The sequence below is a fragment of the Schistocerca nitens genome, chromosome 2 (genome assembly GCF_023898315.1).
Source record: "Schistocerca nitens isolate TAMUIC-IGC-003100 chromosome 2, iqSchNite1.1, whole genome shotgun sequence".
Lineage (NCBI taxonomy): Eukaryota > Metazoa > Arthropoda > Insecta > Orthoptera > Acrididae > Schistocerca > Schistocerca nitens.
In genome coordinates this window covers 600,457,143-600,476,801 of record NC_064615.1, presented here as the reverse complement: position 1 = coordinate 600,476,801, position 19,659 = coordinate 600,457,143, and the positions used below count along the sequence as shown (strand labels likewise).

General features: G+C 41.0%; 1 protein-coding gene across 4 annotated transcripts in view; it reads right to left on the bottom strand.

The window, feature by feature from the left end:
- LOC126236679 (box A-binding factor-like) overlaps positions 1–19,659 on the bottom strand; it is a 157,958-nt gene that overhangs the window by 59,048 nt on the left and 79,251 nt on the right. For all 4 annotated transcript variants that reach the window (XM_049946166.1, XM_049946169.1, XM_049946168.1 and 1 more), the window contains one exon: positions 5,967–6,108. In XM_049946166.1, the coding sequence (XP_049802123.1) occupies positions 5,967–6,108 (142 nt within the window). The remainder of the gene's footprint in view (positions 1–5,966; positions 6,109–19,659) is intronic.

Here is a 19,659-nt window from a genome sequence, read left to right as displayed (position 1 = left end):
TCAGCGCTTTCCTGTCGCACGTAGTAAGAATGATTGTCGGTAAGCCTCTGTATTAGCTCTAATTTCTTTTCGCGGTCAACTCGTTCTATAAATACTATGAACCTTTATGCTGTAATTCAATTAATTACTAGAGTTGTGTGCCGTCAAAAGTAGGTCTTTACTGACTTCAGTAAGCGATAAATGATATGTATCGCGTACTATATTTTTCAACCGTTGTTCCTATTTTAAGTGTTGCTTCTTTCTCAAGGATACTCTTTTGTCTGTTTCCCACTTTTCTGTCTTATTATTTTCCTCTATTCCTTCTACAACCATTCCTTTTCCCTCATCTTCACTTCCTACGCCTTTTATCTTTCCTTTTTCTCTTTTTCTGTGATCTTGTCATAAACCCTATCCCATTCCAGTGTTAATTCTTATTATATCGCTGCGATAGATACTGTCAGTACACCATTACCATCAGTTCGTGAAAAGACAGTGTCGTGTGAATGGTAGTTTTAACTATGGCAATAGAACTGCTATTATCAACGGTAGCAAATCTATCTTGCTCAGAATATGAAGGTAAATGGGATTTAAATACAGTAAGACCAGTGACGAAAGAAAACTGTTCGTGGAGAGATGTGACATTATAGCAGCAAGAACTGTGTTCTTGAGCACAATGCACGAAATGAAACAAGCCGAAAAAATCATGTAATTTTTACCTCGATGAACCATTCAAGACCAATGTGCTGGGAGACAAGTCAGGATGTTGCAGGCCTGAGAGTTCCTGTGGTAAAAGGGAAGCGCCTTATTGTGGTTAACGCTGGTTCTGCAGAGACAGGCTTCATACCAGAAAGTAAAGTAATATTTGAAGCAGCAAATTTAAATCATTCAGATGATTATCACTATGAAACAACTTACACTTGGAGCAGTGGTTTGTACAATAGCTACTTCTGTACCTCGCGAAGAATTTTGTTATTGTCATGGACAATGCAAACGGGCACGCTGTGCAAGTGAATAAAGCTTCAACTTCAAATACCGTAAAGGATGAAATTACTTCATGGGCGTCATCTACTGGAACACCTCACACTGCGTCACAGACCAGGAGAGAGTTAGTCGTGCTCGTCAATGTATACAAGGCCCAATACCGCACTTACGAGATAGATGAACTTGCAAGACAGCGTGGTCGCCGAGTAATCAGGTTACCGCCATATCAGTGCCATTACATTACTATTGAACTGATACGGGCGCAAGTTAAAGCCTGTATCGCGGAAAGAAATATTACCTTCCAGACTGCTGACGTTGAAAAACTCACACATATTGAAACAATGAACAACCTTAAAAAGGAAATCGACAGAGATTGGGTGATGGAGCCTTTCATAACTAATCTTCACGATTCTGATTCGTCAGAATCAGACAGCGAGGGTGAAGACAATGTTTTGTGCTAACAGTGTTAGCATTGCTTATTGCCACATTTAAAACTATACCGTTCAGCTTATGCCTACAGTATATAACTTGAGACTGGGTCTGCTTGGCTGGTAATGCACTGATAAAAAGATTTTTATTCCTTATGCAACTTCGGTGTGGTCTTTGTTTAAAGCTACTCTTCGGTCTTCAACAACTCGTCGATTTCTTGTGAACTCTATCTAAAGTTTGACTCCTAACCGTAAAATTTATTTTGCATCTGTGCTAGTCGGGCTGCGGTCTTCACTTTTGAAACAGTAATTACTCGTTCATTCCACATGATATGTCGGTGATTAAATATTCTGATATCTTCCTCGAAAATTTGTGTTGAAAAGATTATCGAAATCTGTCCTTGCTTTCTCCGAGATTAGATCCAACACACAGCGAGTTGAAACTTGTTTTATATTATGTATCGTAGTAACTACGTACAATAGAGACAATACCGACGACAATTATTTGATATAAATAGGTGTCTAGAAACTGAAAACGCCATTGTTTTCTAAATACGGATTTTTTATGTATGACAGACCTTTCTATGTTTTCTGAAATAAGATTCTTTCAGCTGTGCGCAGAAAAGATACTCTACATGTAGATCGCTCAGATGTTTGCTCAAGTCACTTAAAAATGAGAGGTATCCATATGTGCAAATATTTACTCGCCGGCCGAAGTGGCCGTGCGGTTAAAGGCGCTGCAGTCTGGAACCGCAAGACCGCTACGGTCGCAGGTTCGAATCCTGCCTCGGGCATGAATGTTTGTGATGTCCTTAGGTTAGTTAGGTTTAACTAGTTCTAAGTTCTAGGGGACTAATAACCTCAGCAGTTGAGTCCCATAGTGCTCAGAGCCATTTGAAATATTTACTCTGCAACACCAAATAAATAATTGTGACTGCAGTTTGCAAGCCATCACTCAACATACGTAGTCTTCGAGTTCGAAAGAGAGAGAAAAATACTCGTAAATGCACCGCAGTTTTTCCAATTAATCACGCGCATTGTAAAACATTTTATGAGTGTTATAAAAGTTGTCTGAGGATGGTCAAAGGCCACTGCAGATCCAGGATGTGTCAGTAAATTTACATTTTTCGCTAAGTTCCCTTTCTTCTTCTTTTTAATTTTTATTTGGCAAGACATCACAACGTATTTTCCGAGTTATAGCGGGAAAGATAAGTGCCGCGGTTTTTCCCGATTACTCATCACGATATTTTCTTCTATTGATCGATGGAAACGACAAACAATGCAAAGATGTCTATTAATGTTGTCACTGTTCATCCTATTACCATGCATTATTAATTTTATACGTTACACATTTTATACAGCTCCGTATTTCGAACGCACACAGGTTGATGACGTGGCCTTCCTCACAAAGACGTAAATCATTGTGCTTGTCACTTTTCTTGTATGCGTACGAAACCTTAACAGTCGGCAGTCACTCGGCGACTGCGGAATGGAGCGCAGCTAACGCACTAAAAAAAATGGCTCTGAGCACAATGGGGCTTAACAGCTGTAGTCATCAGTCCCCTGGAACTTAGAACTACTTAAACCTAACTAACCTAAGAACATCACACAACACCCGCTAACGCACTGTCTGACTACATCGCATCAGAAGACTACCCAACCATAACCGAATGCAGGGTGCTCAAAGTCTCCGGCCACCCGTCAAGTTAAGCGGCGTGCGCTCTAGTCCACGTTCGAAGTCACTGAGCGTTCCTGACCGACTCACTCTGCCGTTTCTGCTTCTGTTCTACTGGCGACACAATACAAGCGGCTTGTAATCAAATTGCGTGTTTGTGGGATATAGATTCAGTTATGCGAATGGATTCGTGATTTTCTATCAGAGAGGTCACAGTTTGTAGAAACTGATGGAAAGTCATCGCGTAAAACAGAAGTGACTTCTGGTTTTCCCCAAGGTAGTGTAAGAGACCCTCTGCTGTTCCTTATCTGTATAAACGATTCAGGAGACAATCCGAGCAGCCGTCTTAGGTTGGTTGGAGATGATGCTGTCGTTCATCGTCCCCTGAAGATCAAAACCAATTACAAAACGATTTAGAAAAGATATCTGTATGGTGCGAAAAATGGAAATTGACCCTAAGTAATGAAAAATGTGATGTTATCCACATAAGTGCTGAAAGAAATTCGTTAAACTTCGGTTAAACGATGAATCAGCCAAATCTAAAGGCCGTAAATTTAACTAAATACCTGGGAATTACAACTACGAACAATTTAAACTGAAAAGAACACAAAGATTTATTTATTTATTTATTTTTGCAGAACAGATCTACTAACGAAATTGCCTGCATTTTGCTTGTTCGTAAGAAAGTTCAAAGAGGAGCAGCACTAGGTGAGATAGTGTCACGGGCGTGAGACGCTATCTGGGGTGGGGATCAAAAAAACAAAGGCGTTTCTCGTTGCGGCTGGATCTTCTCACGAAATTTCAATCAGCAGATTTCTCATTCGAATTCTGATATACATAGGAAGAAATGATCATCATAATAAAATGAGGGAAATTAGAGTTCGCACGGAATGATATAGGTGTTCATTTTTTTTTCCTCGCGCTGTTCAAGATGGAGTATTAGAGATTTATTGTGAAGGTAGTTCGATGACCCTCTGCCAGGCGGATCAGTGTGACTTGCAGATGTATTTGACCATGTAGATGTAGATGTAGATCTGTTTCGCATTACTTATGAGTCTAGTAAATCTCAACTCATGATTTCGTTCTGGCATCGGCATACGAAGATATTACAAGTGACACTTGAAGGAACAAAACTTAAATCTCTATTCGGACATCCTGAATTAGCTTCCCGTAATCACTTCAGGCAAATGCTATTATGGTTCTCTAAATAAGATCATGGCCAACGTCGTCTCTCATCCTTTTACAGTCGAAATAGCATTTCGTCTCTAAAAACCTGCTCGCTAAGGAACCGTTAAGATATAATGTTCTCCACTCCCTTCCTTCATCTAAGTGACGTAAAGCTGTGAATGAGAACAACAAATATGCGTATAGCGGAAAACACAGTGTACCAAAATTTTATACTGTTTGTTTTATGTAACGCGACAAGCTTCGAGCTTGTTGTTTGCTCTCAGGTAGCGCATTTCTTAATAGTTTTTACGTCTTTGCTATTTCGTTTCCACGCAGTATTCTGTTGTGGCAGTTACTAATACGTTACATGTGAATCACACTATATCTGCACACATTACGACGTCCCCTACCGCATTTTTCAGTCTATATGGTATGGCTATTTTCCAAAACTACTGAAGGAATTTTGATGCGGTTTACACTAATAGGTAGACTGATTCATGGTCTAGGTTTGTGAGTATCATTACATATTACAAACACGTCTTCCGGCCGTAGATATTTAGTAGACACCCGCGTGATAATGGATCGGATCGCTAAACATTTTAAAAGTATCTACATTGCGCAACAGAACTGAGGGATCACTTTTTCGAAACCCCATAATTCACACCCATTGTGACGCTTAAGTTTGAAATTTGGGTCAACGGAACCTTAGCCTTCCTCTGTAATGGTGCAAAAGCCTAGCACCCCGTGACGTCACCCCCGGTCTTGGTGATGTTTCAAACAGCAAGGTGTCGACACATTCGAGAAAATTCCACAGCTCATAAGTTCACATAAGCTGTAAGGTGGGTTAATGATGTCACATTGACACGAAATACCACCACAGTTTGCCGGCCAGTGTGGCCGATCGGATCTGGGCGCTACAGTCTGGAACCGCGCGACCGCTACGGTCGCAGGTTAGAATCCTGCCTCGGGCATGGATGTGTGTGATGTCCTTAGCGGTCACGCGGTTCCAGACTGTAACGCCTAGAACCGCTCGGCCACTTTGGCCGGCCGACACTGTGGGGCTGCGTGTGTTCTGAGCCCTTTGGAGCGCAGGGGCGACCGCAAGTTTTGCTCTCGTGTACACTTTGGGACTGTTACAAAGGAAGATCGTACGCGCATTTGAGCCAAATTTCAAACTTAAGCGTCGCAATGGGTGGGAATAATGGGTTTTCAAAAAGTGTTCCTTTAATTCTGTTGCGAAGTGTAGATAAACGATTTTTTAAACTTGTCTTCAACTGGCAGGTTCGAAAACTGATACGTGAATAATATTTCAGTGTTTATTAACGCTGGCTGCTGAATCGCCACTCCGAAAGGCAATATAATGCTTCATGCTAGCCGGAAACCAAAGAGTAGCGAGGCAATGATTCCAGGCTGCGCGGGGTAGCCGTGCGGTCTACGGGAGTCTTGTCACGGTTCGTGCGGCTCCCCCCGTTGGAGTTTCGAGTCCTCCCTCGGGTATGGGTGTGTGTGTTGTCCTTAGCGTAAGTTAGTTTAAGTTAGAATAAGTGGTGCATAAGCCTAGGGACCGTTGGCCTTAGCAGTTTGGTCCCATAGTCCTTACCACAAATTAAAAAAAAAAAATTAAAAAATGATTCCAGTACCAGCCCTGGGCTCCTGGTAGGAGAATAGGCTACGAAGACATGCGGACCAAGATTGGCAGCTCGAGACCCCGTTGGCAGGGGGGGGCAAGTACTCACCGACGACTTGGCGGCCGGAGTGCAGCACGTGCTCCACGTGTCCGCCACGCGTGGGCGGGCTGTCGCGGCTCGTGGCCGGTGTCTTGGGCTTGCGCTTGCGGGTCTGGATGCCGTCCTTCTTCATACTCAGCGGCCGGTTCACCTGCAAAAACAAGCACTTCACTGCCAGCCCATCCGTTGACCGTCACGCGCTGGGACATTCCTTAAAGGCTGTGGCCACACTGGCGCTTAACAGCGGACCAGGCACGGTGTCATGGTTTGGTCTATTGGAGGCGGGGTCACACTTTGCAGTTGTTATCCTCCTCTCTCATCCCAGACTATAACTTCTGTCATCAGAATTTTAACGTGCCACATATGTCCAGAATTTTAATAATAACAGCAATAAAATATCTTTGTTTTTATCTGTTTTCCGTCTTTTCCTTAGTTGCTCTAAAGTCGTGGAGGTACGTACCGTCTGTCCAACGAAATGAAGGCAGTTTGTTTATTACATACGCGTTTCGCTTTTTTAATTGGGAAGCATCATCAGTGGCCTGAAATACATCTTTCCTTTTATACATACGTTAAACGTATTATGTGATAGATATAATATGCTGCTATATTACATTTTGTCGTATTTTTCTCTTGGTTTTTAGGTTAGAAACAACTTTTGTAGCACTAGTTCCGTATTACGAATGTATCGTTTGGTGTTACTTACGATTTACCCCCGAAGATTGTTTGCAGACGAAGCCGAAATTTTACCGTCTAGTAAAATCATCAGACGATCAATTCCAATTACAAAATGATCTAGAGAGATTTTCTGTATGGTGCGGAAAGTGGCCATTGGAACTAAACAAAGAAAAGTGCGAAGTCATCCACTTGGGTACTATAAGAAATCCGATAAATTTTGGGTATACGATAAATCGCACAAATCTAAGGGCTGTCATTTCGACTAAATACCTAGGAACTACAATTACGAGCAACTTAAATTGGAAAGACCACATAGATAATATTGTGGGGAAGGCGAAACAAAGACTGTGCTTTGTCGGCAGAACACTTAGAAGATGCGCAAAACCCACTAAAGAGACAGCCTGCATTACACTTGTCAGTCCTCTGCTGGAATATTGCTGCTCGGTGTGAGATCCTTACCAGGTAGGATTGACGGAGGACATCGAAAAAGTGCAAAGAAGGGCAGCTCGTTTCGTGTTATGGCGCGATAGGGGTGAGAGTGTCACTGATATGATTCGCGTGTTGGGGTGGCAGTCACTGAAACAAAGGCGGGTTTCTTTGCGGGGAGATCTATTTACGAAATTTCAATCACCAACTTTCTCTTCCGAATGCGAAAATATTTTGTTGACACCCACCCACGTAGGGAGAAATATCGTCATAATAAAATTAGAGAAATCAGAGCTCTAACGGAAAGATTTACGTTTTCCTTTTTCCCACGCGCCATTCGAGAGTGGAATTGTAGAAAAGTAGTATGAAAATGGTTCGATGAACCCTCTGCCAGGCACGTAACTGTGAATTGCAGAATAACCCTGTAGATGTAGATGTAGATAGATGTTCCAGCGCTGTTAACACATGTGTGTGGTCCTGGAGATGTATTTGTTAGTTTGCATACTCCAGCTGGCTGATTTCTGGCGTTCTTTCATCCACATTTGTCACATCGCATGTTTCACTTGCACTTTCCATTTGGTGAATTTGTTCATGTAACATGGTAGTATGTACCATCGCTCGCTTATACAATGTTTTTGGCTTACACATTCCTACACTTTTGATCTTTGAGTATAAAGTACTATAAAATTTATTTTTTGTTGAGTGTTAATAACCGCTTCAGCTGTACTTAGTTCTTTATTATTGGATCACTACCGATTTCGTGGCACTAAAAGCCATATCTTCAGATGAACATTTGTATAACAATAAATCCACAAAGAGTAACAAACAGAGGTATACACTGGCATGGAAATTTTAACATTTTAAAATTGTTTTAAAAACTTTAAAAACAAAACATTAGAACGGAAAAGCTCGGAATCTTTTTACCCAACGTTCGTTGTTAGTCAGAAAAAAACACCGCTAAAAGGCCGTAAGTCATCGAATAAAACAGCTGGATTCCATTATAGAGAACGGATCCTAAACAAATCGTACCATAGTGATCCGTTGGTAAGGAGGAAATAAATGAAAACTATAGAATGAAACAGCTGGATTCCAATATAGAGAACGGGTCCTAAACAAATTGTACCATAGTGATCCGTTGCTAAGGAGAAAATAAATGAAAACTATAGAATAAAACTGCTGGATTCCAATATAGAGAACGGGTCCTAAACAAATCGTACCATAGTGATCCGGTGGTAGGGAGAAAATAAATGAAAACTATTAAGACCTAATTTAGGGCCAAAATGAAAAACCAAGAAGTGGTTGCCACAAAATGGAGGGATGTTCTACCTAGACAAAATCGTCAAGTAGAAAGTTATAGGCGTAAAAGTAGAATCTGGAAAACAGACTTACGGCTTCTCCAATCTACAGTCTGTCACTATCATACTGTTATTCTACAGATTATTTTTCAAAAAGTTTTTGTGCTTTTTATCCAATATTCCTTGTTCTCATTCACTATTCGGGTAATCCCCAAAAGACCACCAATCATTGGGTCGAATCCGCGCATCATCAGTGGATGCGCGGGCCGTCTATAGGCAAGCTGTTTACTTTCTCGCCGTCAGTATGACAGAGCACGCGGACGCGGCTCCTACACGCGGTTCCGTATACAGGCTGATCCACGAAGGTACAGAAATATTTTAATATGTTATTCTACAAGTAAAACTAAAGAAAAAACGTTCATATAAACAGAGGTCCTGCCTTCCATAACATCAGGAGAAGCAAAGATTCTTATAGAATTAAATTTGTTTACTTTTCATCAAATATGTAGAAACGTTTATGTCATTGTTGGAAACGGTTAGTGAGTTGTTTCAGTCAGTTCCTAACCTTGAAACGAGCTAGTTTTCTGTATAGTTCAGTGAAAGAACATAATAAAAACAGTGTATTTAAGTGAAAGCACATAGTAACTGTTGTAGTTTGTAGATTATTTATGAAATAGGGATGCCTTTCAAATTTACAACAGATAAATACGCCGATATGGTGTTTATTTATGGCAAATGTAATGGTAATGCTACGGCTGCAGTTAACGAATATCGCCTCTCTGGATTTTGTGGAAAACTACTGAAGATACAGGTGTAGGACATGTTTCATTGGATTCACTAGATCAATAACAATAAAATAAAAGCATATCGTGCTTTGATTTAACCTCGTACAGTTTTGCGGTGGTTTCATATTAGCGAAGTTGCTAAATTTCAGGCAAATTTTTTTTGCCGTAACTACGTAACTGAACATTTGCGGATCTATGTTTATATGAACTTTTTTATTTAGTTTTAATTGTGGAATAACATTTTCATACCTTCGTGACGCCGGCTGGTGAGGCCGAGAGGTTCTAGGTGCTTCAGTTTGGAACTGCGCGACCGCTACGTTGCAGGTTGGTATCCTGCCTCGGGCATGGATGTGTGTGATGTCCTTAGGTTAGTTAGGTTTAAGTAGGGGGGACTGATGACCTCAGATGTTAAGTCCCATAGTGCTCAGAGCCATTTTTGAACCAACCTTCGTGAATCACCCTGTATACAGAACCGCGTACAGGGGACGCGGCCACGTGTTGTTATACTGACGGCGAGAAAGTAAACAGCTTGCCTATGGACGGCTCGCGCATCCGCTGATGATTCGCGGATTCGACCCAATGATTGGTGGTCTTTTGAGGATTACCCGAATAGTGAATGAGAACAGGGAATATTGGATAAAAAGCAAAAATCTTTTTGAAAAACAATCTGTAGAATATCTATATGATAGTGACAGCTGATATTTTTCGTTAATAACTCCCGTAAGTTATGCTGAAATTAGAGTGTAAAAGAGGAACATCATGTGCATATATTGCAGCAACGAGACAGACATGCCGGCAGAGTCCACTGAATAAACTTCAAAATTATAAAAAACTTTAAGTACACTAAAATTATGATAAATATTATTTCGCAAAAATGTCTGCTGTCATTATGACATTGATATTCTACAGATCGCAGTTAGTGAATCATGCATACTTGATTCTCTAATGTTGTAATGAAATATGAGGGCTATTTTGAAAGTAAGGTCCGATCGGTCACGGAATGGAAACCACAGTGAAAATCAAAAATGTTTTATTTACAACTGTTAGCTACATCTTCTAGCTACTTCTCTGCATAATCGCCGCTGTTACTGAGACATTTATCGTAGCATTGTACTAACTTTCCAATACCCTCGTCATAGAGGGCTGCTGCCAATTCTCTACAATGATCTGCAGTCTGTTGCCCGTTACAAAATGTTATCTTCATAGCCATCGTTTCACGTGAGTAGAGATGAAAATCAGAGGGAGTCAAGTCAGGGCTGTGTGATGGGTGATCAAACATTTCACATCGAAAACGTTGCAGGGGTTTGCTCATTGCCCCTGCAGTGTGCGGCCGAGAATCGTCATGGAGATGGAAATGCATGACAGTTACGTTATGTGGGCTGCATGAAATCAGGAGGAATCTCTCACAGGAAGTCGTACTTCGCAGGAGACACTATTGTTCTAGGCATCTTTACGTGCTCACTGTACGCTCAGAACTGAAAGAGAGACGTAATGCGATCGACGGGCATACTAAAGAAGCAACCGGAAACATCTATCCAGTGCATCATCGGATTTTCACTATGGTTTCCATTTCGCGGCCCATCGTACCTTACTTTCCGAGTAGACCTCGTACGTATATGATCGCTTAGTAAAGTGCACTTTATAACTTTTAAATCATACATTTATCGATACAAAAGTTCACTATGTATCAGAACTTGGAATGGAAATGATACCTGCCGACGTTCATGAAAAGTGGTTACAATGTAAAAATATTAATACCGCACATACCTCAAGTACATGATAGAACGTTTATCTTTTTTTCATTTATTTCTAAAATTTATCGCCCTTTTTCGAATAACTAATGAAAGAGCGTGTTGGGTTTGGCACGTTTAATTTCCTTTTTTTTTTTTTCCTTTGACAAACAAGAATGTCATTTACATTAGTTCGTATAGAAAATATAACGCACGACCTGTTTCCAAATACAGAATTCATGAGCGACACAGTCCGTTGACAACTGACAAAGCAATGTGAACTATCTGTTGGCTGACCTAATCGATTGACGTTTAGGGACTGAGTCTGAACAGTGTGGCATTTTTTATTGCAATTACTTTTTATTTACTCTGGACTGAAAAATTTGGAAATCGGCACCATATTCTTACACATCCTGGGGAGAACTGTACCTGTGAGACTCAGGACTACAACCATTCATGATACACAGGAAGTGGATGAAGGTAATTCTGTCCGAATATTCACGCCAAACAGACATCCGAAAGGGGAGAATTCTTTAAGTATTGGACCTCCAGGAGACAGAGTTAACTTTTACGCGAGTAAACATGGCGAACCGCCTTAGACGATATTTACGGGAATCTCTGGTACCGCGAGTCGTTAGTAAGAGGAAACCTGGTAGTTAGAGCGTTATGTAACAAATTGCAGTGGATCGTTCCACAGTGTGTTTTGTCGTTATGAATTCGCTTGTAAACAAAGGGAGGCATTTGAAAAAATCAGAGCAAGGTGGGCCACGAGCGACTGCAGCCAGAGTAAGTTGTTACCTCACCGAATAAGCTTCAGAATCAGACTCATCTCGAACGAGCTTCCGAATAGCAATAGAACGCGTTGTCTCTATCCGATTTTTATTTTTTCTAAGTTTTTTCCCCTTAATGTAGGTTAGCTTGTCAGACATGGCTGGATCAAAATAAAAAATACGGGTATCGCGTTTTGGAAAATTCAAAACAGGCAATAAAATTAATACCACTAGTGAAAGAGTTAGTGAAGTGCGCATACTGGCAGTACATTGGTATAGAAAAACAGGGAACAGGCGAGGAAATCACATCCACTCTCGGTGTTCTTGTGCAATGAAACAAAATGCATGTGGCGACGAGGAAGTAATTTTAGTAATTGCACAGACAATAGCTAAAGTTATAAAGTATATCGTACAATATTTAGGGGAGCCTTTTTAAACAACAGTGTGACTGCCTTTCTACATCGTAAATACCATAAATCTTTAAGCTCTTTATCATAACATTCAATAATATTCCTTCGACACTCTATGTTGTTAACTACCTGACATTTACTCACTGGGAAAAATGATATCGATGTCTTTCTTGCCCCCATCTCTTTCTATAGGAATATTCTAGAGAGAAATTGTCACATCGAGCCATTTATGTCGAATTTACAACACACTACTATAAATGTCAAGTTTTTTGCTAAAGGTACAAGAATTGATAGGAAATGTAGAAAAGTGCTCAGTGGAGCTCTGAAAAAACCTCTAGCAGGTAACACTTTAAGGACATCATATAGCAGTCGCTACAAATTAAGGGGAGCAAAATGTGGGAAGTGAGAATTACGGAGAGTGTCAGGAGATACAGTTTCAAGTTACTAGACGCCAGAACTACACGACATATTGCCTACACTGTATTGCGTTCCTTCTTATTTTTGAGCTTACTAGCCATTCTAGAAAAGGAGGATTTTTCCCTGCCTATGTTTACAAACAAACTGCCCCGTACCGGTAATCTGGTGAACCTATTATCGTGACTGTACATAGAAGGATAATAAGGGACACTTGTGTGTCGAAGATAGCGTCACAATCTGAGCGGTAGTACAATACATGAATTTTCATGTCAGATAGTTCCTGTTCTGTGTGAGATACCATATCGGAAGGGGCATATGTGCCCTACGGATAAGTTAACAGATCGGATAAGTTAAGATAGACGAAATCAGTGAGCGTCTGGTCCATTCATAACAGTGAAGATACTCCAGCAGAGAATATCTAAACGACCCGTATCTATGTCTAATCTTAATTCCCGCCGAAAGATAGGATAACGGAAGGAGGATACCACAACATACGTAAATCTCCGTGGATCGTGATTTCAGGGCAATTGAGTAGCGTAGATTACGAGTAAGTATGCATGCTATCTGCTACCAGCTCGAACGAAACGTTGTTATTTGCTTCGCTACACTGGCGCTTTTAAGTTTACCGGTTCTTAGCCTCTCGTCCACCATCTGCCCTGTGATTCCACGTCACTGGATGGTGAAAGAATTTTACTCCTGCTCTGAAATCCAGTCATTGATATTTTTGATTGTTGGAAGCAACAATATAGATGTATGAGCACCACTAATTGAAACGGAAAAACGATTGTTATTGAGAAAATGATTGTTTTCTTAGTACAACTGCTTGAATAAAAGGAAAAAGCAAAATTAGGAAACCTGAAGCTTTGCGAAAATGCGGATGAGCTACTTAAAATAGACAAAAACAACTGAAGGGCTGAGAACGATAAGGGCCTAAAGTACACTGTCATCGATTTTGCTATATTAGCATGTATGGCTTCTCCTGATATCTGTTGATCTCATGGTGAATCAGCTTTATATATACCTTTAACTCCACACTGTATATATGAAAATTCACGAAAAGCTGTCTCACCAATTTCTAGGGGATTAATTTCCTTGTGGCATCAAAGCACAGAGCATAATTTTGTTGCTCTGTACTCCTCAGTTTTTATCTAGGGTATACAATATAATTTAATGTCTACATCATGTATGTAGTAGTAATACCTCATAGTCGGAGGTGTATCGGCAGTTTTATCTGAATTTCAAACCATACAATGTGCTTAATGAAAATGATAGTGACTAGGATCATAAAGTGTTGGAATGGGTCGTAATTGTGTATGTGTGTTTGGTGCATTTAGTATCTGTTCTTTCAGTTCTGATTTGGTTTCACATTAATAACAAACTTTACAACTGTAAAAAGACACTATTGCCAGTAGCCTATACACAGAAATTTTGAGAGCTAACATAAATAATAAATATATATCTTAAATGTTAATTAATGTTACATAACATGAAGTGGATACCCTATTTTTTCATAGGAAGTATGAAATGTTGAGACTTGGTTAAAAACAGTTCAGATCTATGGGACTGGGAGTTTGTGTACAAATTTATTTTCTTCGAACATACATTCTCAAAACTTTCTTTCTCTGCTTTGGACTCCTATGGTTCTCAGTACCACAATTATACATGGACAGAAAATAAGTTTTAAGGACACAAAGTGGAATAAATAGATGTAGAGCACTAAAGTTCTAAGAAAGCGACGTATTTTGAATGAATTTCAGAATTTATTGAAATGTAATATAGGCAGTAAATCTTAACAAACTCTTCATTCTGCTCGTCCTACTCTCATGTTACTCTGTTTTTCTTCTTTTTTTCAACGCTAAGAAGTCACTTTTCACAATAACAAAATAATGATGAATCAGTAAATTCCTACAGATGGAACAATGTGAAATTCTCGCTCAATATCTGAAGCGAAACGATCTGAACATAGAACGAAGGAAGGAAGATTAGAGCTTAATGTCCCGTCGACAACGAAGTCGTTAGAGACGGAGCACAGGCTCGAATTATGGAGGGGTGGGAAAGAAATAGGCCCTGCCCTTTACAGCATCCTGATAAGCGATTTAAGGAAATCATCGACAGCCTAAATCCCGATGGCCGGACACAGATTTGGACTTTCATCCTCCCGAATGCGCGGCGCGTCCAGCCTCTAAATGAACGTAGAGAGATGAGGAAACTGTGTCGCTTTTCGGAAGAAATAACAATTTCTCACCACCTAGTAAACAAATACCACACGAAGCTCGTGGTGGCACCTGTGGTTCTTAGTTTTTCACAGCGTACATGGACACGTAAAGTTATGATTAAGGTGTAATGTTCCGTCGACAAGTACATTAGATAGTAGAGCGAGCTCAGATTGGGAGAGGGTGGAGTAGAAATTCAACCGTATCCTTTTGCGAATGAGCCGTCTCGGGTCATTTTCTTAAGCGATTTGAGGAATCCATGAAAAATCTGTGTTTTTAAGTGCCGTAACTTGCCCTTCCATAAAACCATGTTCCACAGAGCGTTGGTCTAGTCATCTGCAACAGTATGCGCAACATCGCATGCTCGATCACATGCTCAGTGATTCCGGGGCGGCTGCAGCACCACCACGAAAACTTAGATCTTGCCACTTCACGATGGTTCTTTGTGTCTGAGCTGCAACTAAAGCACTCTGCAGTAGTTGCCAAGAGTGCCTTGTGATTGGTTCGTACACTAGTCTTCATAGTTAGGTTGTACATACTGGTTGATTTCTTAGTCCTAACGGAAGGATAATTAATTATTACATTCTTGGTATTTCCACTTGGCAGCGACCTCGGTACTTGAAATCTGATCCAAAGCAAAAACTAGTGGGCCCATACAATCACGACCGATAGAATTTCTGCTCTATAGTTGATAAAGCGCTGGACTCACATTCGAGACGAGCAGCGTTCAAAACCAGATCGACCATCTACATTCGACTTTTCTTTGGTATCCCTAAATCAATTATGGTGAAACGCCGTAATGGTTCCTTAGTAAACAGCGGTGCTAATTTCTTTCCCTGCCTTTGGCGTATCCGAGATAGTGCACCTTCCCCGATGAACTCGACGTTGATCGTATGGCAAATCCTAACCTACCTTCCTTTCTTCCTTCACTTCTCTGTAGACTCCTTTGGACAGAAAACATGACCGCCATGACGCATTGTGAGAGGACTTATACGCTTTTTAACGTGTTGTCTAATGCGATGCAGAGCGAAACCAATGCGATCTCCGGCGTCATTTAGTCAGCTAGTTTATATGCGGAGTACGTGAATGTCGTGAGACCGAATTTCGATCACACTGCAATCTTTACCGCCGGAGCGACGCAAGGTGAATACTTCTTAAAACATAGTTAAGTACTTTTTATACATCATAACTTTGTGTCTCAATTGGAAAATGTTGAACGAGATGGGATCGCAGCAACACGATCGAAAATACATTGTTGGGAAAGGACTATCGCTGTGCCGATGAGAGCGAAACCTTTAGCCGACGCTCAGCGACCGCGAGAAGATACTGCCGATAGAGGTGCACGAATTTAACTTTTGTAATTTGCATTTTTTCGCCACATAATTTAATACGGATAACGAAAGCATCTCCTTTTAATCTGAATTTTTAAATTCTGCAAAAACTGAAAATGAATATTTTATTGTGAAACGTGAGAAGTTTGTAGTATGAAGAATTTATTCATCCAAATTCCCAGTTTTTTCTTTGAGGTGCGTGAAGCGCAAAAAGTGAAACAATTATAATTTTATAAGTTACGAATGCATCAACCTGGGACTATTCGTTAGAGCTAGTCAGCCAAATTTTATGGAAATATCTGAAGTATATGGATATTTTGTTTATTGTTCAGGTAATTGAACCTTTACAAGACGTAGCCTCATTAATCTTTAGCTAGCCAATGAAATTTCAGGCGCTCTTTCTATGAACTGTACATTGCATGCCTACGGTCTCTTGGCGGTGTAAAAAATTGAAGCTTCTAAGTCAATGCAGTCAAAGGATACGGCCGTTTATTCCAGATATTTTGATACTCGCAGACTCATTCGTCAAAACTAGTAGAGTACTTCCCGTTTGAAATTTGCCAATAGCAAGGTATCGCATTACAACTAAATACAAAAATCCGTGTCCGTCTGTCACTTAAGATTCCATTCCATCATGAATGGTTACACGCATCAAGTTGAAATTTATGTAACATACTATGGTCTACTGTCCCTCAGCGGCGTGAAATACTTAAGCTTCTAAGTCAGCGCAGGCAAAAGATATGGCTATTTATCTCATATATTTTAATACTCGCAAATCAACTAATCTAAACTTTAGGGAACTTCCCGTTGACCTAGAAATTTGGAAACTGCAATATTTCACAGTAAAAGTAAAGAAAAAAAATAAAGAAATTGTTAATTTGTAATTGCCGGCCGGAGTGGCCGAGCGGTTCTAGGCGCTGCAGTCTGGAACCGCGCGACCGCTACGGTCGTAGGTTCGAATCCTGCCTCGGGCATGGATGTGTGTGATGTCCTTAGGTTAGTTAGGTTTAAGTAGTCCTAAGTTCTAGGGGACTGATGACCTCAGAAATTAAGTCCCATAGTGCTCAGAGCCATTTGAACCATTTTAATTTGTAATTATATCACACGAAAAAAATATTTCTTTTATGATTTGTTATCTGACTTTAAACATGAAATTAAAACATTCCCGAAAGTCTTGGAATTCCTGAGACTGATATCTTGTCAGTATTAATGACGATAACAGAAATCGACGAGATTCTCTTTTTCCAGGATGGATGATCTATGTACATAATTAAGTTTGCACGGAACTCTTAGAGTGAGACATTCGCACCTGGTCATTTTTAAGTATCTTGGCGTATTAGACTTAAAAACCGCAGCGTTTTTTCCACAACCCCTCCGTCCTATTTTGATTCGGCCGAAGATGTTAGATTTTAAGTCTCATTGGGTATCAACAAACTGTATTAGGTATACATATTCGTTAACATTTTAAACAGATGTTGTCCAACATTGTTTTTCCCGCAGTTAACGCATTTTGTGATGCATAACATTTGCTTTCGAATGATTTATCTCAGAACACACTTTTTGACAATTATCTGATCAGTCCTTTTTAGAGGATTGAAATTCTGTCATTTTGTTGGCTAGAACTACTACGTCGTCTGCAAACAGACGGGCGTATAATTAAATATACCTACAACAATTATTATGTTTGCTGTACGACAGCAAGCGGTCACATGAAACGACGCGAGCGTAGCATGACGAAAACTGAAAACTTCACTGAGGAATTTGAGCCAGCAGCGCAACGGCTCGAGGTCGATGTATACACATTTAAGAGAAGTGCTTGTTAGCGGCAAGTAAGTGCGCCGTGCTGGACCTCTGCCGGTGACGTCACGCATGTTGTCGCTGCGCACTATCGATCAGTGAGCGCTCGCGACGCAGCGCTGGCCTCGACGCTCAATTGTTTGCACCTCACGCGCTCCAGTTTCGCGTGTGGCTTGCCTGCCTGGGAGCAGGAACAAAGGAAAGCCAGCTTACAATAAACACCACGCCGGATTACGGCAGATCACCACGCAGCGTGAGTCACGGAATTGCGCAGTCGCCCACACAATCTCCTAGAGCTACCGGCTTTTGACATCGGCAGTCGAATGTTCGAAAATTGAAGCAGAGTCGTTCAAGGGTGACATGTAGCGCCAGGGGGATACGAAGAAGGTGATTTTCTTACTTATGTTAGCAATGGGGCGAGACATTTTAGGTCGAATTAGTTTCGAGGTTATTCTGGAGTGTTCTGCGTAGATTTGGCACTTTCACTGTCTTCACCTACAAGTTTGTTTGTCTAGACCTCTCAAAAGTCATATTTTTTTCCTTCGTGAATGTACAAAGAGAAGCGATATGCGTCGATGCATCCATGTGCTTTGTTTCTAGGGCTTTGGAAGCACCGAGAGATTTGACAGCTAACTAATATCACAACGACCCCCCCCCCCCCTTTTCACAGACCTGATATGCCGTACAGTAATTTAGGATGGAGGCAGTTCTTCACTACTTCGCCAGGTAAGCTGCCGGGTAAACTCCTTCGAATCTGTCTGTTAACATGAGAGCGTTCTTTTGTGCATGTTCCCCAGACACATTGTTGTCAGTCATTTGTCTGCTGGGGTAGAGCGTGAACTAAAATTTCGTTTTCATTTTTAATGCGTTGTATTTTATTGATGTCTTCCTTTTTCCTGGTATTTACTCCGTATCTTCAAGGGGGTCAGGATGTTAATTATTCGGACTGGCAACGTTAGTGACTGAGGGCCGGATGCTCTTCCTACCTCGCCCCTCCTCCTCCCCCCCCCCCCCACCCTCCCTTTCACAAGATGGAATTTGTGAACCCCAACTACCTGCGTCTAGTGTTCCATGTGAAAGTGTGCGATAGTTTTCTAAATGTTTGTGAATCGTGTAACTAAGGCGGGATTTCAAACCAGCCCATTATTCATCTAGCGGACCTGGGAAAACACCTTAAAACCACAGCCAGGCCGGCCAGCACGCTGGTTCATGCCGTTAATCTGCCGGGTGACCTGGGTGACAATCTGAGCAGTTCTCTTAGGTTGTTCGCAGATGATGCTGTAATTTACCGTCTAGTATGGTCATCCGAAGACCTGTATCAGTTGCAAAGCGATTTAGAAAAGATTGCTGTATGGTGTGGCAGGTGGCAGTTGACGCTAAATAACGAAAAGTGTGAGGTGATCCACATGAGTTCCAAAAGAAATCCGTTGGAATTCGATTACTCGAAAAACAGTACAATTCTCAAGGCTGTCAATTCAACTAAGTACCTGGGTGTAAAAATTACGAACAACTTCAGTTGGAAAGACCACATAGATAACATTGTGGGGAAGGCGAGCCAAAGGTTGCGTTTCATTGGCAGGACACTTAGAAGATGCAACAAGTCCACTAAAGAGACAGCTTACACTACACTCGTTCGTCCTCTGTTAGAATATTGCTGCGCGGTGTGGGACCCTTACCAGGTGGGATTGACGGAGGACATCGAAAGGGTGCAAAAAAGGGCAGCTCGTTTTGTATTATCACGTAATAGGGGAGAGAGTGTGGCAGATATGATACGCGAGTTGGGATGGAAGCCATTAAAGCAAAGACGTTTTTCGTCGCGGGGAGATCTATTTACGAAATTTCAGTCACCAACT